This window comes from Schistocerca serialis, chromosome 1 (assembly GCF_023864345.2).
Source record: "Schistocerca serialis cubense isolate TAMUIC-IGC-003099 chromosome 1, iqSchSeri2.2, whole genome shotgun sequence".
Lineage (NCBI taxonomy): Eukaryota > Metazoa > Arthropoda > Insecta > Orthoptera > Acrididae > Schistocerca > Schistocerca serialis.
The window spans coordinates 361,346,741-361,369,250 of record NC_064638.1 but is presented as its reverse complement, the minus strand read 5'-3'; the positions used below and the strand labels follow the sequence as shown (position 1 = coordinate 361,369,250).

At 37.5% G+C, this 22,510-nt stretch overlaps 2 protein-coding genes across 3 annotated transcripts in view; both read right to left on the bottom strand.

The window, feature by feature from the left end:
* LOC126470348 (NIF3-like protein 1) overlaps nt 1-17,124 on the bottom strand; it is a 97,909-nt gene extending 80,785 nt beyond the window's left edge. For both annotated transcript variants that reach the window (XM_050098141.1, XM_050098149.1), the window contains exons 1-2: nt 16,980-17,124; nt 3,011-3,511 (exon numbers count right to left, since the gene is read on the bottom strand). In XM_050098141.1, coding sequence (XP_049954098.1) covers nt 3,011-3,430 — 420 coding nt within the window. In that variant the 5' untranslated portion in view covers nt 3,431-3,511; nt 16,980-17,124. The remainder of the gene's footprint in view (nt 1-3,010; nt 3,512-16,979) is intronic.
* LOC126470360 (probable cytosolic iron-sulfur protein assembly protein Ciao1) lies at nt 15,690-17,729 on the bottom strand. The gene is made up of 2 exons (XM_050098162.1): nt 17,707-17,729; nt 15,690-16,896 (listed from the first exon to the last, which is right to left on the bottom strand). Exon 2 carries the CDS (start codon nt 16,889-16,891, stop codon nt 15,881-15,883), a length of 1,011 nt encoding a protein of 336 aa, XP_049954119.1. The 5' UTR covers nt 16,892-16,896; nt 17,707-17,729; the 3' UTR covers nt 15,690-15,880.
* Between the last annotated feature and the right edge of the window lie 4,781 nt (nt 17,730-22,510).

The window sequence follows — 22,510 nt, the reverse complement described above, 5'->3', positions numbered from 1 at the left end:
TCAAGACTGCATGGAAATCCACTACTTCCATGTGCATTTTCTTTTACTGCTCAGACTTTGAGAAAAACACTGCAATTTTTCTGTGATGAATGATCAGGACTGTCTTTATGGACTGTGAGAAAATGTAAGCTTTCGACTAACATTGTATCAATAAGTGTGTACATTTGATTTCTTTGTTATTGTAATTATGATTATGAAATTTTTTTTCAAATCTGCAAGGAGAGCTTTTGTAAAGTTTGGAAGGTAGGAGACGAGGTACTGGCAGAAGTAAAGCTGTGAGTACCGGGCGTGAGTCGTGCTTCGGTAGCTCAGTTGGTAGAGCACTTGCCCGCGAAAGGCAAAGGTCCCGAGTTCGAGTCTCGGTCGGGCACACAGTTTTAATCTGCCAGGAAGTTTCATTTCAAGGTTGTCAGGAAATTGCCTACACCAATAAGATCCATTTCAAAGTTGATTAGGTTCACTAACAGTTACATTCAGACACAAGAAAGGTGTAATATTTTGAGTACCCATATTATGCCTTGATACCTCTTTCATAATTGGCGATATAGTTTTAATTTTGTTCTGACAGCTTTCTAGTCTCATGTTTAATACATTATTTAAACCTTTCTGATGACGTTCCTCAGCACTTTGCAGCATTGTTGGTAGTAAAATTCTATTACCAAGCGCTGTCTGTCATATTGTGATACAATCCTGTTTTCTTCTACATGATACTTTAATGCCATTAGTTACCTAAACTAATTGCTTATTAATACTGCAGAAGCACCCACACGGTTTTGGCAAGAAAATGCTATTAAAGAAAGAGTTAAATGTTTGAAGAAATGTACTACATTTGTTGTTCAAGTAGTCTGTATTGTAAACTTCTTGCCAAGTTAGTCCTTTGTGATTGACTTTAAACACCTGCATTGCAGGTGGACTCACATCTCTAAATCTTTCAGCTACCAGTACTTCTTTGGGGTATGACTCTGCCTGGCTTTAAATGTCTGCATTGCAAGTGGACTCGTACCTCTAAATCTTTCAGTTACTACTTTGGGGTATGACTCGGCCTTTATTCCTATTAAATAGCTTGCACGTTATGCTAACAAACAACTTCCATCTGCAGTTACTATGCTCTTTTTTCAACTTTACTTACAATATGGAATTATTATTTGGGGAAACTCTAGCAGCAGTATTAAAAAAAAATTGCACTGGAAAGAAAGGCCATTGGTACAATCCTGAATAAAAAACAGACTCATGCAGAACTGTCTCCCATAACCTTAAAGATTGACATTCCCATTCACATACATATACACAACAATAATGTCATTAATCAGAGTCAATATACTACTAGAAAAAATGCAGATGTTACTTCACATAACAGAGGAAATAAACTCCAGCTGACAAGTATACTGCACAGACTAAGAGCTATTGAAAGAGTGTTTCTGTACTCAAGTGTACAACTGATAAAGTGTCTTCCTAAGAGTATGCAGAACAGCATTGATGAAAAGACATCCAGAAACCTCATGAACATTATTTAATGAAAGGAAAATTTTGTAGTGTAGAGGCATATATGAGTAAATAATGGGAAATATTTTCATTACCTGCATGTGTATTTGTAATCACCTGAATGTATTGTACACGTCATGTGCTTTTGTATGACTGTTCTGTAGTCACTGGATGAAAGAATATCTGATGTTCAGTAAGACCTAAATACAGATTTAGAGAAAAATGTATGCAGCATTATCAGCATGTTTGTCACTTTACTACTTGTTCTTCTTCTTCCTAAGTGTTTGTCCCACATGCTGACAGGATGTACATGTTTGGCTCTCTGATGCCACATATTTGTCAGTTGGATGTTTAATATTGTAATACTAAGGCTACGTATTCTAAGATGTTGGATTAAGTTGACTTGTCCTATATTACAAGTACACATAATGTAATCAAACTGGACCCAATTAAAAAAAAAAATCAATTTCATTCTTGAAGTGGGATGACACTTAGATGGTGTCCACCATAACTTCTTGATAGGCTACCGAAATTAACAATTTTTATGGAGACAGAAAAACATGACACTCCAGTGAATATTGTGGATGAGTTGCAAAATTAGATTAGCAATGAGTTTGACAGGATTCATGATGCATCTGGAATGCTATTGGTGCAAGAGTAAAGTAGTCTACACAACACTAATGGGGATTTTACTGAAATGGGTGGAACGCATTTGTCATATGAATTATTGCAGCTTTTGAATCAGACAATTTCAGTGTAGTGAAAAATAACATTCATTGAATTAGCAGAGAAATATGGGTGCCAAAATATAGAAATATGGATTTATTTGGTGACTTTTTTCTGATTCAAGGTGTAACTACTGACTGCGCATTTGAAACATATAAAATGTTGACAGGTTTGGTAAGTGAAATTGGATTCTGTTTACAAAGAAAAGAAGTAAACAAGTGAAGTCTTCAGTTACATCTTAAAATTGGAAACAACAAAAAACTAGAATCCAGACGTACAATTTTATGTAAATCGGTAGAAGTCGGGAAACAGAGCCACTAATCTTTTGTGTCCACTCGCTGCTCCCTTGGCAATCAAACAGCAAACTGCAAAACAGCGCCATTGTAGCCATTGTTGAAGGCAATGTTTCATACAACTGTCCCATATTCAGAAAGTTTGTGCTAAAATGAGTGATGAATCAGTTTCTGTCCCATTGTGGGTTCCATTTATGACACCTTCCAGAAAAAGGTAGCTTACTACCCACACTAAGAGTATGAAGCACAAAGAACACATACAAAGGCTATGTTGTGTGAGGAAGATGGGGCATTTCTTTCCACATCACTCCTCTTCCTACAGCAGTTTGTATTCACAGTGGAAGGCACAAAGGAGTGCCCTGCATTCTCTTAGAGAGCTAGAAAAAGTTTACAGATAGTACTTGTTTACCAACTTACAGTTATGGAATATTTCTGCACAATGACTGAATATGTTCAAAACTTCCAAACCACTCATCATATTTTAAATACTATATGCTACAATTATTTACCTTCCATGTCCTTTTAGTAACAGACTTCAAGGCCCTAAAAATTGGTGGATGATAAGAAATAATCATCCCCACATTCTTTTCTAATGCTTCTTGCATTACAGCTTCAGTTAAATCATTTGTAAGCAAAATCTTCTCAACTGTTCTTGAAGTATAAGGCTGAATGAGTAGTCCTACATTATCCCACGTCTCAGCCAGTGATAATTCAGCAAATGAATTTAACTGTGAAATTACTTCATCCAAGGGCACACCAGCAGTACCGTGTTCATCCATGCTCAATTTTCTTCGAGGAATAATGTCACTATTAACAATGTTGTTACGACTACAAAGATAATGAAACTTTTTGATTCTGAAATTATAGTTAACAATCTTTCTTGTTAGCAACCTCACTGCAGCTCTTATTTGGAAGATGTACAGATGCATCTAATGTACACAGTTTCCAAAGTAATTTAAACTGTAGGCTGTACTTTCATGCGAGAATAAACTTCTTATGTCAGCAACAATCTGTAACAGAAGAAGAACATCTAAAATGTATCCCTGGCAGTAAATCATTATTACAACAGTCGAAAAACAGGTTATTACTAATGCAAAGGAAATGAGAGGCAGAAGGAACATATCATCATGGTCAAAAATAAGGTGTCTTTTATTGCAGGGAAACTGAAATTATATCAACAGAACACAAAAAAATGGTTTTTAAATAGTATTTCATTTTAACTTTCTCTTGCAAACTATCATAGAAAACTAGTGAAGATTATGAGTCTGAAAACTAGTGTAGGGCTTAATGCATTACAACATTCCTAGTTATTATCCTTCATAAAATAAATATATTGAACTGCCAGTAAAATAGACCTGTCTGGAGGTCGTTTTGAATTTCACTCGGCAAGGGCTTACAAGAAGAGGTACGTCATGGAGAAAACAGTGAAAAAGCTTCTCCAATGTATACAGAGTGAAATACTCAATCTTAAAAACTGAGGAAAACTTGGTATGTTACTGTTTAATTTTCTGTCAACATTAACATCATTAGAGACATAGAGCTTATTCGGGTGAACTAGGATGACACAGAATATTTGATTCAGTCTTTTTGAATGACCAGTGCCAAGGTGATACATATTATGACATTTCAGCAGCCAAAAATCTTCTTTGCAGGAATCAACACACTTGTGTAAAACCCAGTTCACTCTATTCATCCATGAGACCCAGAAAGCAGAAGATACCTGCTCCCTGGTTGATGCCATATTCCATAACTACCAGAACACATTCGACACAGTTCTGCACTGCCATCCGATGAACCAAATATGAGGGTACAGAATATCAGACCAGAGACCAGCTGTGTGACAGAACTGAAGAGTTTATAGCAAACAGAACACAACATGTCACTCTTAACAGATATAAACCTTCAAATATTGCTCACCAGTCTGGGATCCAAAGCAATTGGGACTGATAGAGGAAATAGAGAAGATCCTAAGAAGAGCAGTATGTGTCATTACACATTCATCTAGCATAAAAGCATCACAGAAACGTTCTGCTAATTTCAGGGCCAGGCACTCCAAGAGAGCAGTTCTGCATCATGGTGTAGCTTACTGTTAAAGTTCTGAGAGGGTATGTTCCCAGAAGACACAACCAATATATTACTTCCTCCAACATATATCTTATGACAAGACTATGAAAGTAAAATTAGAGATATTTGAGCTCACAAGAGGTTTTCCAGCAGTTTTTCTTCCTGTGAGCAATTCATGGCCAGAATAGGAAAATGGGGAACTGATAGTAGTACATAAAGTACCCTCCACCAAAGACCATAAGATGGCTTGTGCAGCATGGATCCAGAAGCAGATGGTGATTTAGTAACCCAATCTAACTCACAGTGGTCTGACTGGAATCTGACATGCACTCTTTTTAAACGAGAGTCCAATCTTTTGGACCCATCACTCAGCACTGTTTTGATGCAATGCATTTCTTATTTGTATCAACTCTTAGATTTGGTGAAGGCAAAATTGAGAGTAGCAAGTGTAATTTCTCTTGCATCAAATTTTAGCTATCCTGGAAGTAGAAATTGCACCTTATACGGGAAAGAAGAAATTGAAAAGGGCACTGGAGCATTAAAATGAAGAAGAATCTGAATTAAAATAAAATTTCCATCATATAAGTGATTACTTTGTTGTCAAAATTTTAAGTATTACTCATCGTTTGCTTTCCTCATTAAATAATCAGATCTCATCAACTCTGCATCACATGTCATCACACATCCATCATCAAGAGTTTTTACTATAAGCCCTATTACTTTTATAGGTTTTACTTCCAGATGCTTGCATGTTACTGTAATAAAGAAGCCTGACTGCTTTGATATGACCTTTCATGAATTCCTCTCCTAGCCAACTATTTCATCTCAAAGTAGCATCTACACCTAACATTCTCAGTTATTTGTTGGATGTATTTCAACCTCTCTTTTCCTCAACGTTTCTCCCCCTCTACAGCTTCCTCTTGTACCCCAGAAGTTATTCCTTGGTGTCTTAGCACATTTCCTATCATTCTGTCCCTTCTTGTCAAAGTTTTCCGCGTGCTCTTTTTCCATAGGCTCCTCTCCTTGCTGATTCTGCAGAGAACCATATCATTTTTTATCATTCCACCTATTTTCCACCATTCTTCTGTAGCACAACATCCCAAATGCTTCAGTTCTTTACTTTCCAGTTTTTCCACAGTCCATGATTTACTTCCATACAATGTTATGTTCTAAGTGTACATTCTCAGAAATTTCTTCCTCAGATTAAGGCCAATGATTGATACTAGTAGACTTCTTTTGGCCAGGATTCTTTGCTGTGATAGTTTGATTTTTAGGTCGTTGTTGCTTCATCTGTTGTGTGTCATTTTGCTTCCAAGGTAGAGGAATTCCTTCACTTCGTCTATTTTGTACTGCCAAATTTTAACGTTAAGCTTATCACTAACCTCATTTTGGCTACTCCTCATTGCTTTTGTTGTCTTTAGTTTACTCTCAGTCCATACCATGTGCTCATTACACTGTTTATTTCATTCAAAACATCCTGCAATTCTTCCTCGCTTTCACTGAGAATAGCAGTTTCATCAATGAATCTTATCATTGAGACCCTTTCACTCAGAATTTTAATCCCAGACTTGAAACTTTCTTTTACTTTTGTCATTGTTTATTCACTGTATAGATTTAATAGTAGACTACAACCCTGTCTTACACCCTTTCTAACCTAAACACTTTGTTCATGGTCCTCCATGCTTACTGCTCCCTCTTTGTCCTTGTACGTATCCTACATCACGTATCCTTCTGTAAGGTTTACAACTATTTTCCTCAGAATTTCAAACATTATGCGCCAGTTTACATTGCCAAATGTTTTATATAGGTTGGCAAATCATTGAAATGTGTCTTGACGTTCCTTAAGTGTAGCTTCCCTTACCAAGTGCAAAGTCAGAACTGTCTCTCTAGTATCTTTACTTTTCCTAAAGCCAAACTGATCTCACCTAACAGCTCTTCAGTTTTGTCTTGCATTCTTCTTTACATTATTCTTGTTAGCAGCACAGATGGATGAGCTGTTCGGTTGACTGTGTGATAGTTCTCACAGTTATCTGCCCTTGGTATCTTCATGTCTGTGTGGATGTTGTTTTTCCAAGAGGCTGATGGTATGCCTCAAGACTCATAGATTCTACAAACCAACTTGAGCAGTTATTTGATTGCCAATTCCATCAATAATTTTAGAAATTTGAAATGAATATTACTTGTGCCAAGCACCTCGTTTTTTACGAGTCATCCAAAGGTATTTTAAGCTCTAACTCCAGTGGTGAATCGCCTATGTCTTCCATATGGTTACCATTTATTCTTTTATCATGTCATCAGACAGTTCCTCTTCCTCATAGAGGTCTTCAACATACTCATTCTGCTTTTCCACACACTTCTCTACATTTAACACTAGAATATATCATGCACTCTTAATGCTGAAACATTTGCCTTTAATTTCACTGAATGTTGTTTTGAACTTTCTGCATGCTGAATCAGTTCTTTTGACAACCATTTCTTTTCAATTTCAGACAGTGCAAAATCCAGGATGTAATACAATATTATGAAGTAAGAGAGAGAGAGAGAGAGAGAGAGAGAGAGAGAGAGAGAGAGAGTGTGTGTGTGTGTGTGTGTGTGTGTGTGTGTGTGTGTGTGTGTGTGTGTGTGTGTGTGTGCAGGCGCGCGTGCGTGCGAGCACGAGCGCGCACGCACATGCATATAAAAAAAACCACCATCTCTGGCTGCTAAGGGCAGCCACTGGTAATAACAATCTATCTTTTTCATAATATTGTCTTTTTCAGTTTCTTTGTAATTATCCTGCAGCCATTTCACTGTGGCTACCTTATTTATTTTTTTCTAAAAGACTATTCCTGAACATTATTATATTTTCTTTATTTGTCAATCAATTGAAGTATTTCTTGTGTTAACCAAGTTAACTTCAATATTTCCTTCCTTGTACCTATAATAAATTCTCTCTCCAACTTCTGTGGTTGCCCTGTTTACTGGTTGTAGCAGAAAATCATATCCACCACATTACTTGTGGAGAACAGGCTTCTGTTGCTTACAAATGGCAGAAAGAGAAAAGTACTGAAACATTTGTATGTGCAAACAGCACAATACCAGTCAACACAAAAGTAAAGTCATCTGTGTAAGTACAAAAGATACCGTAATACATACCCAAAATTGTAATTTACTGCATAATAACACACATAAAATTACAGTACAACAGAAGTTGAACACATAAATGACTGCAGACTACCTAATGCTCAGACTGAAGTGTTGTTAGAAGATTATGATACAGAAAGACATCAAAACACACCATTGAACCTATTGGTGGATCAGTAACACAATGACTGTGTTCAAATCCACGACAAAAAGTCTTCCAGTCCCTTCTACAAACAAGTGTTCAGATTTCTGGAAATGTGCTCTTCTGGACCCATGTTTACTAATTTCGTTTCTATGAGTTCTACCACCTCACAAAATAGCTGACACCTTTTTAACATTTTATATAGTTCAGAATAGTATTCATAATAATTTCAGTGTGCTTTTGCAATGCTAACCCCAAGTATTCAAATAATTTATAGAAAGATTGGTTGATAACCAGTCGCATACTTAGGCACAGGCCAAATGGAATCAATCTCTAATGACCTCCTTACATCAAAATGTTAAAATTCTAACTTCCTGATTTTCTTTTGTTAATGCATGAAGAGGAAGGGCAATGTATCAGTGTGCATGGAGCAGTAACATATTGGTGTACTAGTTATGGAGGCAGAAGTGGCATATAATGATCTATACGATTTCCAGAAAACACCAAATGGAAAAACTTGCAGTGTGTAAAATACCATTGCTAGAGATGGAAAAAATTAAATGTATGTCAAATAAACATCAAGAACACCTCATTTTAATCTGAGGAATTGCAGTTGTCATCAAATTAACTCTGTGATAACAATAATGAAAATTCCTGGATGAAGCAATGCATACAATAAGTGAAAGACAGCCACTCACCTGTGATGGATTGATGCTTGGATGTACTGTGGTTTGTGTGTGAATGTCTGTGCTTTTTCTAGAAAAAGGGCTACCACCCAAAAGTTAGTGTGAATGCTGTTTTCTGTTAAGTATCTTCTAACTGCTGGTAATAAACAACTTTTTTAGAATATAAGAGTAGAACTCACACAACAGTTGCTATGCCTCTCAGATGATGATGATGATGATGGTGACAACTGTGTATAGTTGTTCCCAATTTATCAGCTATAAATATACGAAGTTTCAGTGTCTTCTGTATTATGTTTCATAGGAGGATTTCTAAAATATTATGCATTAAGGATCACTTGGAATCTATACCACAAGGAATATCCTCATGGAGATTTTCCTGATCAATGAGGCAATGAAACATGAGATTGACATGGCAGTGACAGGTGCAACAATATACGATTTTACATAACTTTGTGTCACAGAATGTTAGGAGGTAGACTGTTTCACAAATCAGCATCATTAAAAAAATTTCCCATATTTGTAGCTTCTATAACTTTATTGTTTTACTTAAAAAAGTTATTATGTATTGGAAACTTCCATCCTTTGCTGAAGAGAGAGGATTGGTGGAGAGTAGTATCTGCCCAGTTGTAGGAGTTTTTTTACTTTTATGAGTTAGGTACATGATGAAAACCCAAGAGAGGATAGTCAAAACCTCCCTAAACCCTGCTCTCCTCAAATATAAGAATGTGCAATAGTTATACTGTAACTCCACCAGCTAATGAATAAAAATTATGCTTCCCATTGCCACATGAATATTAGAAATTCTGGAATCATTGACTGTTCCATACAACATATAGTCTACAAATATTGCATTGTGTGGCAATTTTCCTTAAAAATTTAACACTAGAAGCAGAATTTTCAGATCGCTGGAATGAAGATGTTTTGCTATTTCTCTGCCTGTGCAATTGCAGATCTTTCTATTAGTCATTTACGAAAGTGTAAAGTGAATGAAGTTATCTGTGAGATCCATATATTTTCCCAAACACTTTTATTATGGAACATTACTTAATGTATGAACTGAATAAAGTAGATGATACATTGTGGAACAGATATTCCCCATATACCACAGCAGTTACAGAGGTTATGAAAAGCAACAAAAAGGCAAACTAAGAAATTCACGCAGTAGTTCTCATTTCTTATCTTTCAGGAACTGATCCTGACATTAGAAATACTGCAATATGTGTTAAATAATTGGTTGCAGATTCACTAAGAAACAAAAATTCAGTGGGAGGCTTGTAAAAATTGTTTATTCACTGCTCACATCAGCCTCATTTACTTTTTCTTTTCCAGTTTTTTTTCCATGAATTTGTTCGAGCTTTCAGTTCAATAAAATTAATTATCTTCCTTTGTAAACTTATTTATTTGCTACTGCTTTCATACTCTGCTCACTGTAAACATCTGCTCTGCAATAGATAACTTCACAAAACTTTGGTATTCTACTTTGTCACCCCCAAATAACTACTTTACTTTTCTTGCCACTAGCCAACCAACAAATAACAGTGTGTTATGTCAAAGTCATTCCTTGGAGCTTTTTAACATCTTTTTCTAGAACATTATCTTTTCATCTGTTCTTTGTAACAGTAGGGCTGCACGATCATTAGCATAAGGTCTCAATTATTTTTCCCCATTATGTTCTGATTTTAACAGTAACTGCTTGCTAGCACAAATCTCTTGTTCTTTGGAGATGCTAAGTTGCTCGTATAATTCAGTATTTCTGCGTGTCATATACAGATGATCTGTGTACAGAAGAAATGGCAGATTTCTAAAACAGGAAAACCTTACATTGAGCTACTAGCAGCCACATCAACTACTCAACCACAAAGCCTGGGTGAACGCAGTTAAAAACTAAAGTCATTAAGGTGCAGACAGGTTGTATTGAATGTGATGCTGATACACTGAATGCACTGAAAATCATTTCAATGAAATTTAACCATCATATTGGCATATTGTTGCTAAGGATCTTATCCTATTCACAATAAGTGATTGTTTCATTAGGACAATATTCTACCATAAAATATTATGGTTCTCTGAAATTTTGGGCTTCACTGGTTGTAATATTGCTCTTCAACTCACGTCAACACTAATCAAAAACTTTGTTGAGTATGGAAAGTATTAATGTCTCAAAACCTGAGAACACTGTATGAGAATGAGTCAATATTATTTCTCTTTCATTTCCATGACTCAGCACTCCACTCATCCTACAGAATCAGAGCCATTTCCAGATCACACACTTGTTATACATTTATTCCATATGTCAGGGGGTGTCAGTACAACATCTGGAAGCTTATTGCTGAGTCACAGTAGACTAACAATTATCAACAGGCTTCAGGCTACAGAAAAGGCCTCCCAGATTCCTCTCCCATACATTCATGATAGATCAGTGTAATTTTATAGCCAATAAAAGCTTGTAAGAATGACACTGATGATGATGCTGAAGTCCCACACTCATTGACAGAGCGTAGGGGAACGATGCGGGAGACCCGCACCACCATATTGGGCAAGGTCCTAGTGGAGGTGGTTTGCCATTGTCTTCCTCCAACCGTAATGGGGATGATGATGATGATGATGATGATGATGAAGATAACACAAGACCACCCAGTCATCTCGAGGCAGGTGAAAATCCCCGACCCCGCCGGGAATCAAACCTGATACCCCGCACTCAGGAAGCGAGAATGCTACCGCGAGACCATGAGCTGCCAATATAATTACATCATGACTTCAGAAACATATCTCCAGAAAAAGGACAACCTATCTCTCAGGAAGCCTTCTGCAATATGGCCGCACATCAGTTATTTTAGTAGTATAAGTATTTAAATTCCGACATAGTGATACATGTAGAAGGATTTTAATGATAAAGGTTACATTTTGTTTTTAAACTGTTTCGTAATTTCCTTAATGGCTGCTTTCTTTTTGTTTTTTTTTTTTTATTCAGAGTTAATATGTCATTACAGATATGGATTCTTTCAAATTCAATAGTTCTTTATATTAATTTCTTTTCTCCTGACCTAAAAAAGCATTAGACAGTTCACACTTCTTAAATTGTTGTCTGCAACATAATGGGAGACATAGGGAGCATTAGTATAGTCCTTACTTAATACTGAGTGTAGAAAAATTTTAAGTAGGCTTCTGTCTACCTTCTAGCATCTGCCAGTTCAAGTTTTTAGCATTTCTGTGATGCTCTTCCACGAGCCTAACCTGTCACAATTCATGCTACCCTTCTTTATCTTCCAAACAGCAGTTAACTTGGAAGCACCAGTATATTTATTAACAAAATATGATCACATCAAACAAAACGCATGACTAGATTAAGGATTTCTTGGTGGGGATGCAGCATATTATCTAGGATGGAAAAAACAACACGAGCAGAAGTAACTCCATGCATGCCCCAAAGAAGTGTTTAGGTCTCTTGATTTTTATGTTGTATATTAATGACCTGGCAAACAATATTAATAGTAGCCTGCAGCTGTCTACAAAGAAGTGTTACCTACACAAATATCAAGATTTCCATAAATTTCAAAGTGGTGCAAAGTTTGGCAACTTGCTTTAGTGTTTGGAAAAACTGTGCAGAAAAGTAGTATCCTACAACATCTAAGAGACACAATTGAAATCAGTAAACTCATATACATATTTGAGTACCACAGCCTGTAGGGATATGGAATGTAATGAGCATATAGGTTCCCTCACAGGATTGGCAAGATAGCAGACTTTGGTTCACGGGCAGTATACTGGAAAAATGCAGTCAGTTTACAAAGAGACTAATTGCAAATCACTTAACCTCAAAATATTGCTCAAATATGGGGAGAGAAAGGCAGCATAAACAGGCGTAACTTCAGTTAAGTTATGGGAAAGAATCATGGAGGTGATGAAGAACCTGGTCTGGTAGATGTTTGAAGATAAAAATACTAACCATTCGATGAAATCATTGTTACAAACTTTCAAGTGAGGAATATCCTACAACCCTGTATGTGCACTATTGTTTCTGTGGGAACTTCAATGACAAGATAAGATCAATTAAGGCACACACAGAAATTAAAGCAGTCATTCTTACTATGCTCCATATACGAATAGAATGGAAGGAAACCCTAACATGACAAGTATAATGCTTTTCTAATTGAATTTAAATGCATATTCGAATCGGCCTTTCCTAAAAGGACTGTTGAATTCAAACGTGAAACCTATTCTAATAAAAACTAATGATTCATACCATACTCATAATTCCAGTACGAAGATGGACCTCCATTATGAATTAAAAACCCTTAGTATTTTACAAAAAGTAGTCCATTACATGAGCTGCAAGGTGTTCAATGCCCTCCCACCATCACTGAAATCACATGTCCACAAGCTTCCCAAATTTAAACAACAGCTCAAAAACTACCTAATACACAATTCCTTTTATTTGGTTGAAGAACATTTCAAATGTGTTAACTCTAATTGATTTTTTTCTTTTAATTAAATCTGATGTTCTCTTATGCATTATGATAGTTGGTACCATTGCTAACATTACTATGTCTTTTTTGTAGCTATTAAGATCTGCCTTTATTTTAACTTTTTTTAAGTGTAATTTTGTCAATACCTATTAATGTGTGTTTCATTTTATACCTATACCCCCTCTTGCAAGATGGTTTTTTATGTGTCCCTTTTGTAATAATCTGACATCCTACAGCCAAGCGAATCTCTCACTGTATTGGATTTACAGGATCTCAATAAATAAATAACATGTGGTACTGTTGTCTGCCAGGTCAGTATCTGAAAGCTGATTGGCACGGAAATTTATTAGTGTGTTTGCTTCACACGGCAAGGTTAGGATCTTCAGGCCCTCTCTCATATCGGACTGACTTCCTCAGTGAGTAAATATGACAATTTGAGTGGTAAGCGAATAATATAAAAAACAATAATAATAATAACGAAGATTATATGTATAGTAATGAATATATATAATTTAAGAAATGTCAGTTTTATCAACATCGAGAAATTTTCTTTTATGTTCTTCTCAAATGTGAGTAATATCTAGTATGGAAAGCCTGTACAGTGATATGAAGAAATCGGGTTTTGATGTTCACAACACATAATGTAAATGTGGACAAGAGTAGACACAAGCCACGTATTTCTACACCTTCTGTGCCCAACAACCACCACTGAGGATGATATCGTTCATACCACTATGAATGCCTAGGAGGTTGCGATTTTCTGGCCGGTTGTGATATTGTATTTTCCCAGTCTACTTGCTCTGTTTCCTGGCTTGAGTGACAGCCTGTGTATTTGTATGTTTCTGACTTGAGAATAAATAAATGTACTTCATAAACAGTAATGGACATAATACTCTTTTCCTAGTGCACACCTCGAAGTAACTTCTACAGCTGTCAATGAATCTTTATCCAAAACTTTGTACTTCTTCATTCACAGCAAAAATTGCTTAATCCAGTATTAAATTTAGTTTGATGCCTCATGTCATAGAACTTTTATTAGTAAGTGTTGGTGTGGTGCTGGGCCAAATGCTTTTCAGAAGACAAGGAAAATTGCATCCACCTGACTGCTTTGATATACGACTCCCAGAATTCATGTTAGATGACATGGATGGAAGAGGTCATCCTGCAAGAGGTACTCCATTATACGGGAACTCATAATATCTCTTAAGATTCTACTAGAGATGTATATCAATAAGATGGTAGTTTTGTATGCAGACAGGAGGGATCTGTGCCTACTTCCAAACATTGGGCACAGTTTCCTGTGCAAGAGCTATACATTTTAGTGCAGTTAAGAGAGGGCTTAACTCAGCTGCAAGTTTAGTATATTATCTGATTAGGTATTCATTGAAGCCATGAAGCCTTTCAGTTGCTCTTCAGTGCCACTGAAAATATTTTTTTAAATAGCATGATAATTAATCCAGAACAGTACTCCTGGATCTTCCTTTGCAAAGGAATATTTGAAAATTTTGCTTTTGTCTTGCTACCCTCAAATGTGGTTCCTGTGTCAACATGAGTGTCTGGACAAATCAGTAACTCTTGATGCCACCAGCACCCTTGGCATGTGAATTTCATTGGGTTTGTTACATGTCTTTTGATAAAATTCTATATGGCAGTCTCTGAAGTTTCATTCACTGTCCTTATGATAACCAAATGCATCTCATTTAGCATCTCTGTGTCTATAGCTCTCTGGACTGTTCTTCAATTACAGTGTTTATTTAAAAGGTTCTTTTCACAGACTATACTACCTCCCATAATGGAGTGTTCTGCTAGATACATCTCTCTTAACGGGTGGCCAACAATTTGTCCAGATTTCAGTTACAGTTCCTCTAGATGCTTCCGCCTAGAGCTAAATGCCTCCATGAGATATGACACTACTGTCTCCTTTATCTAGTTTGCTGCACATGTAAGCCTAAATTTGTTTTAGTTGCCCTTTGTAGATTGGTAATCATTTTTGCTATGAGTCCTGATACGGTCATTTTCAAAGATGTCAAGTCCATTTGTTATCATTAAATATAATTCTGTCATGAGTGAGCTTCTAAACTATTTCTTCTGAGTAATTTCAGAGAAAGTGTCAAGTGTTGTTTCATAGGCTGTCCTACCAGAAACACCAGTTACAAAACTGTAATTTTCCCAATTGACCGTTGGAATGATTAAGGCTTCCTCTGATGATGACAGTATGACTGAGGAACATATGTACTAGCAAGCTGAAGATTCCTTTAAAGTTTATGGTAATGTCTGAAGGTGAGTGGTTGTGGACTGAAGGCCCAGTTACAGGTAGTTGCCCACCCTTGATACTGAGTCTTCCTTAAATGCTCTATCATGCAGCTTCATTTTCTATTAAACCCAATTTCTCTGTAACACTATCTGAAAGAAAGTAACACAACCAATGCTACTTTAAATCCCAACTGTAAGATGTCACTGCTACACTTTGCCTAGAACAAACCTGTTTGCAAAGCTTGCTACACAAACAGGCAAATATGTGTCAAAGCAGAGAGGTGGAATCTGACACTTTCACCGACTCTATTTTTGTCATAATGTAACTGCAGGAGGCACACCTTCCAAGACCAATTATAATTACTCTTGTGGTAGCTCATGTCAGTTCATAAAAGTAATATTAATTTTTAACTAAGTGAAATATTTGGGAAAACCTCATTCCAAATTTACACTCTAAACAAAAAACAAAATCTTTATTATATATACATAAAAAAGAAAACAGAGACAATATGGGTACTAGCAGTTACTGTCTTCACAGAAATGATGAAACTTATGCATCTGCTTCAAACTGTTTTATCTGTCTGTCACTGTGCATTAGCAGCAACGGAATGTCTAGGTCAAGAGTTAGCAGAACTGTTCATCTGTTTAATAATCACTGCAGTTCCAAATTTTTATTTCTCCATCATCACTTGCAGATGCTAATAAACCAGGAAACGTAGGATTCCATGAAACACTGTTAACATCTTGTGTGTGGGCTCCATAGCATGTGTGCAATAAAGAGAAAGTCGGGGCATTTCTATCAGAACCAGGAGATTCCTTAAAAATTCTAATATTGTCGTCACCACACGCTGTTACAATGAGGTCTGTCGTCCCACACCAGTCAATATCATAAATTGTACGATTATGATAACCTGACAATGTGCACACGCATTTCCACACAGCATCCGTTCCTGGTGTCACAATTCCCTCAGAATTACCTGGGAGGTATTCATTCCAAATTTTTACCGTTAGATCAGCACTACATGTTGCAAGTCGTGAGCCCGTGGGATTAAAAGCCAAACCCCAAACAGTTGACTCATGAGAACTCAAAGTAGCTGCACAAATCCAATCATTGTCATCGGGGTCTTCCCTAAAAATTTTCACAGTGTTATCGTAACTGGCGGAAGCCAATATATCAAGATGTGGATGCCACAACACTTTCTTAACATCTTGCGTATGTGCATTCAAGACAGCTGCACATTCATACTCATCATCTTCTGCAACTTCCCACACCCACACGCTTTTATCTCTGCTGCATGTTGCAAGTAGCTGTCCCGATTTTGACCAGGAAACACTTTTTACTTCGTTTTCATGACCTTCCAACGTTGCATTACATTCAAACTCTCCTGATTTTTTATCCCAAATAGCCACAGTAGCGTCGAAACTTGCTGACGCTAGGTAGTTTCCACAAGGAGACCATGCTACTTGACGGATAGTCCTTTGATGACCGTCAGTTAAAACTGCTTTAGTAATCCATTTATCGCCTTCTCTACCCCAGATTCGAATTGTTTTATCTTCTCCACAACTTGCCAGAAATGATCCTTGGGGATGCCAGCTAACATTCCATACCCGTCCTTGATGACCAAGTAAAGTTTGCACAGATTCCATGCGTACCATTGTGTCTGTAACGAAATATTTCACACCGCTGTGCTGAATGTGCAATGTTAGATCGTAAATCAAAAAGGTCACATCTGAAATTTATTACCTTTATTTTCTACGTTTTTTTCACTATTGTATTACCCTCTCCGCGTACGTAACACTCGTCATACAATGCCACACCACTGACTCCACTTGCTAAAGGATTGTAAACAAAACCTACTAGTATTTAGTATTTACATCTGCGACCAGCGATGTACACATGCGCTTGATAGAAGTAGGTTCGTTTGAGCAGATGCCAGCTGGCTCGTGCGCATGCGCAAAGCTGAAGTCGCGTATGAGCAGTGCCTTCTCCCGCTTCTGGCTACTTGAAGCGTGGCTGTTTGCGGTACGAGCAGTTGCAGCAAGTAGCCAGATGCTACCTGGAAAAATTTTTCCGGCGCGCCCAAGCTGCCAGATTCGCGCATGCGCAGACAAGCTGAGTTATAGATGGAGAGGGGTTTCTTCTCCACGTAACCCGTGTACATGCTTCGTGATATTGAAGCTCTCTTCGTTTACAGCTCCCACGTCAAATGAAAACAAAACAGATTTCTGTGGCCGGTAGCTATCAAGTGAATTAATATACAGTCTCATAATCATGAAAGACCAAAATAAGTTAGTAGTTTCAATTTCCTGATTTTGTATTATTTCCACATTATTAGCAATCAAGCATTAATGTCTTAATGAAACTATTTCTGTCAGTTTTGAAGAGAAATTTGCTTCTATTTATTTTTCCGCTGAGGCAGTTATGTTATTGGAAAGGAAGTGTTTCATTCCGCACTATTGGTTACTTTTACCTTTATTTTCTACGTTTTTTTCACTATTGCATTACCCTCTCCTCGTACGTAAAACTCGTCATACAATGTCACACCACAAACTAACGCATGTAAACAAAATCTACTATTTAGTGTTTACACCTGCGACGAGCGAGGTACACATTCGCTCGATAGAAGTGTTTCAACTTAGTAGTTTGTACAGAGGCGTTCCAGAATTTCCCAGTAACCATGAAAAATATGGTACTTCGACGTTGCTTCCTAAAATTGGAAAAACAAATACCGTCAAGATTGTTGGGAAAAGTCGAAAGAGTTAACTTGAGGAAAGTGCGTACACACTGCAAAGCTACAAGCACTGCATTGACTCACGACACACCTTCCGAAAGACGAAAAGCGAATTTCGGAAACAGCTTTTCGCTGTGGTGTTTCCACGTAAGGTAGGAAGCGGATTTGCTAGACCAGTTAAATATATGGCGCCTGGAAAACAACTATTAACAGTTCCTGTTTTGGCCAGCAAAATCGCTATTTCTCTTCAGTTAGACGACGTGTAGACGGCTTCAGTCTAATATTTCTACTGATCCTTCACTGTACAAAGAACCACTCTGTCCATATCAGCCCAAAATTTTTAAATCACGGCATAACTTGACAGCCCAAACAAATTTCAAGACCGGTTGCATTTACACGGTAGCGAAAATCGATTGCGGTATTGGAAAATCGGCAACTATAACTAGAAGCGGATTGCCAGAATCGATTTTAAAGTGTTTACATGACCAATCAAAAGCGGTATGACATTGAGAATCAGTTTACGAAATTCAGTTTTGGGACCCCATCTGAAAATGGTGCATTTACACTACTGGCCATTACAATTGCTACACCAAGAAGAAATGCAGATGATAAACGAGTATTCATTAGACAAATATATTATACTAGAACTGCAGATGATAAACGAGTATTCATTAGACAAATATATTATACTAGAACTGACATGTGATTACATTTTCACGTAATTTGGGTGCATAGATCCTGATAAATCAGTACCCAGAACAACCACCTCTGGCCATAATAACGGCTTTGATACGCCTGGGCGTTGAGTCAAACAGAGCTTGGATGGCGTGTACAGGTACAGCTGACCATGCAGCTTCAACACGATACCACAATTCATCAAGAGTAGTGACTGGCATGTTGTGACGAGCCAGTTGCTCGACCACCATTGACCAGACGTTTTCAATTGGTGAGAAATCTGGAGAATGTGCTGGCCAGGGCAGCAGTCGAATATTTTCTGTATCCAGAAAAGCTCGTACAGGACCTGCAACATGTGGTCATGCATTGTCCTGCTGAAATGTAGGGTTTCGCAGGGATCGAATGAAAGGTAGAGCCACGGGTCGTAATACATCTGAAATGTAACGTCCACTGTTCAAAGTGCCGTCAACGAGAACAAGAGGTGACCGAGATGTGTAACCAATGGCACCACATACCATCACGCCGGGTGATACGCCAGTATGGCGATGACGAATACACGCTTCCAATGTGCGTTCACAGCGATGTCACCAAACATGGATGCGAACAGCATGATGCTGTAAATTAGAACCTGGATTAATCCGAAAAAATGACGTTTTGCCATTCGTGCACCCAGATTCGTCGTTGAGTACACCATTGCAGGCGCTCCTGTGTGTGTGATGCAGTGTCAAGGGTAACTGCAGCTATGGTCTCCGAGCTGATAGTACATGCTACTGCAAACGTCGTCGTACTGTTCGTCCAGATGGTTGTTGTCTTGTAAACGTCCCCATCTGTTGACTCAGGGATCGAGACGTGGCTGCACGATCCGTTACAGCCATGCGGATAAGATGCCTGTCATTTCGACTGCTAGTGATACGATGCCGTTGGGATCCAGCACGGCGTTCCGTATTACCCTCTTGAACCCACCGATTCCATATTCTGGTAACAGTCATTTGATCTCGACCAACGCGAGCAGCAATGTCGCGATACGATAAACCGCAATCGCGATAGTCTACAATCCGACCTTTATCAAAGTCTGAAACGTTATGGTAAGCATTTCTCCTCCTTACACCAGGCATCACAACAACGTTTCACAAGGCAACGCCGGTCAACTGCTACCTGTGTGTGAGAAATCGGTTGGAAACTTTCCCCATGTCAGCACGTTGTAGGTGTCGCCACCGCCGCCAACCCTGTATGAATGCTCTGAAAAGCAAATCATTTGCATATCACAGCATCTTCTTCCTGTCGGTTAAATTTCGCAACTGTAGCACGTCGTCTTCGTTGTGTAGTAATTTTAATGCCCAGTAGTGTAGTTTGGTTGAACAAGGCAGAGCTATAGCCACAGGGCATTGTAACTGCAACAGCTTGGCAGCTTGAAATTGATATGAAGTGCATCTTCTATATTACTATTTTGTGCAATAGTTGTAGGTACAAGTATCTGTATTTTACGTAAAATCAGTTGAAGCAATAGATGCACATGCTGTTTCTAGGCTGACACACCAATGAATATCTGTTGCTCGACCAGATCAGCACTTAATGCCAGAAATTATTTGGTGAGAGGTTCAGTGACACACACATGTAATTCACGTCACTTCTTTCTTCAGTTCTGCTAGTATTTTGCGAAGGGTAACACCAGTACTTTACTTTAAAATTCGACTGCCTAAAAAAAAACTATTTATGGACAGAATCCAGCTAAACTGTAATGATTCCATGATATCTTCATTACAAAAACCGTCATCTATTTCATCCCTTTTATTTAAAACATCGATATATCTGTAATAAACACAAAACATGTGGCTATATTTGTATATACATTACGAGAGGTACTGTCGCTGGGTTCCTTTCAGAGTTATGCTTTGGCTGAAGCACCTACTTGAGGCCATATTGGTTTTCGTCAAGCTCGCATTTTGTGTGTTTTATATTGTAAGCGTATTATAACTTATGTCTTATAAATAAATGCTGTTCCAAAACACTAGTACACCGAGAATCTCTCGAAGAGCTGCCATTTATTGATATTAAATACGAAATAATAAATTATTACACAGAAAGAAGTAACGCAATGCTGCTAGTAACTGTAGTGTTGTTGACAGCGGCAAAACGAGCGAAATACGAGATCGAATTACAAAGATGTCTTATTATTCCCCTCCACAGTCCTGAGGGCATCTGGGACTTGTTGCTGTCAATTATTTACTAATGAGACATGAAACATGGAAATTTGAGTGAACATTCAAAACATATTGATTATCTAGTAAAGACGAACCACCACTCAACGTCAGAACACGAAAGATGAAAATGAGTGACAGTGAGAAAAAATTATAAGGGGACTTAGTCTCACTGTCAGCCACCTATAAATTACAAAAAAAATTACAGGCTATTTAGGTTTATTTTAGGAGACTTCTTTTCCAAACTAATACGTCTTCAATTTAAGCATTTATGCAGGCGATACATATTCTGGAACCGGTACTGGTGCAGATGTATTTCTGCTGGTATTTCAGTTACTTTCAACCGCATAGGAAGAAGTTTACTTTCGTGGCAGTAAATTATAGTTTTTCACGCATATTAGAACATACTTCACAACCACCACATTTATTTAACAGTGAGGGAGCTTCTCCTTAATTATTTTCTACAATACATACCTCTATGTAAGGAACTAGTATGTAGCTGACAGGCTCCCAGTATGAAACAAAGACAATACGGCAACAGTTGTAATTTTTCGCACAATTTAGAATACTCTTCAAACAGCCAGCGCACTTATTTAGCGTGGGGGAGGCTGCTTAAGTATTTTTCGTGCTATATGTTCACAGTACATAAATAAAGAGTGTGAAATGTGCAGGTTGTCTATTTCAAAGAAAGAAAATACCGCAACAGTTTCCAAATTTGCATTGAATGAACGAGCTGAACATATAAAGAGCTTCTGCTTTAATTGGTCTGCTAATATGGCTGCAGCAGTCATGATGATACCTTGACAACAGAGACCTCTATCGATAGCATATACATTACGAGAGTATTGTGTTTGCGCTCCTTTCAAAGTTATACTTTAGCTGAAGCACCTACTTAAGGCCATATTGGATTCCGTCCAGCTCGTAATTGGTGTGTTTTATATTATAACCACATTATAACTTACATGCTATAAATAAATGCTTTTCCAAGACACTAGTACATTAAGAATCTCTCGAAAAGTTACAATTTATCGATATTATATGTCATATAATGAATTATTGGCGTTTTAGGAGACGAATGAAACAGATATGGATGTGTTTGAATTGCAAATGTAGTTGTTTTGGCTCGAGCCTTGCCATCTCCGCACATTTTATTATTCACCTTCACGGTTCTGACAGCTTCTGTGACTTGTCACTGTCAATAATTTACAAATTAAGCTTGAAACATGGAAACACGTTGATTATCTGTTAAAAACGAACAACCACTTATCGTCAGGACAAAAACATAAAAAATACTGATACATGTTATAAAGAATTAAAAGGTGACTTTGTCTGTCAGCCGCCTGTGAAGTATAACAAACAATTTACATGAAAATTATTTTATGAGACTTCTTTTCCTAACAACAACATATTCAAATTAAGCACATTTGCAGATTAAATATATTCTGATACTGTTGTAGGCATATTTCTGCTAGTGTTTCAGTTACTTTCAAGAGGAAAGGAAGAAATTTTCTTTCCTGACAGTGAATTGTAATTTTTCGGAAAATTAGAACATACTTCATACAACCAGCGCATTTATTTAGCAGTGATGGAGCTTCTCCTTAGGTACTTCTTGTACTACATACCACCATCTAAATAACTACTACAGGTATGTAGTTGACAGGGTCTCACTT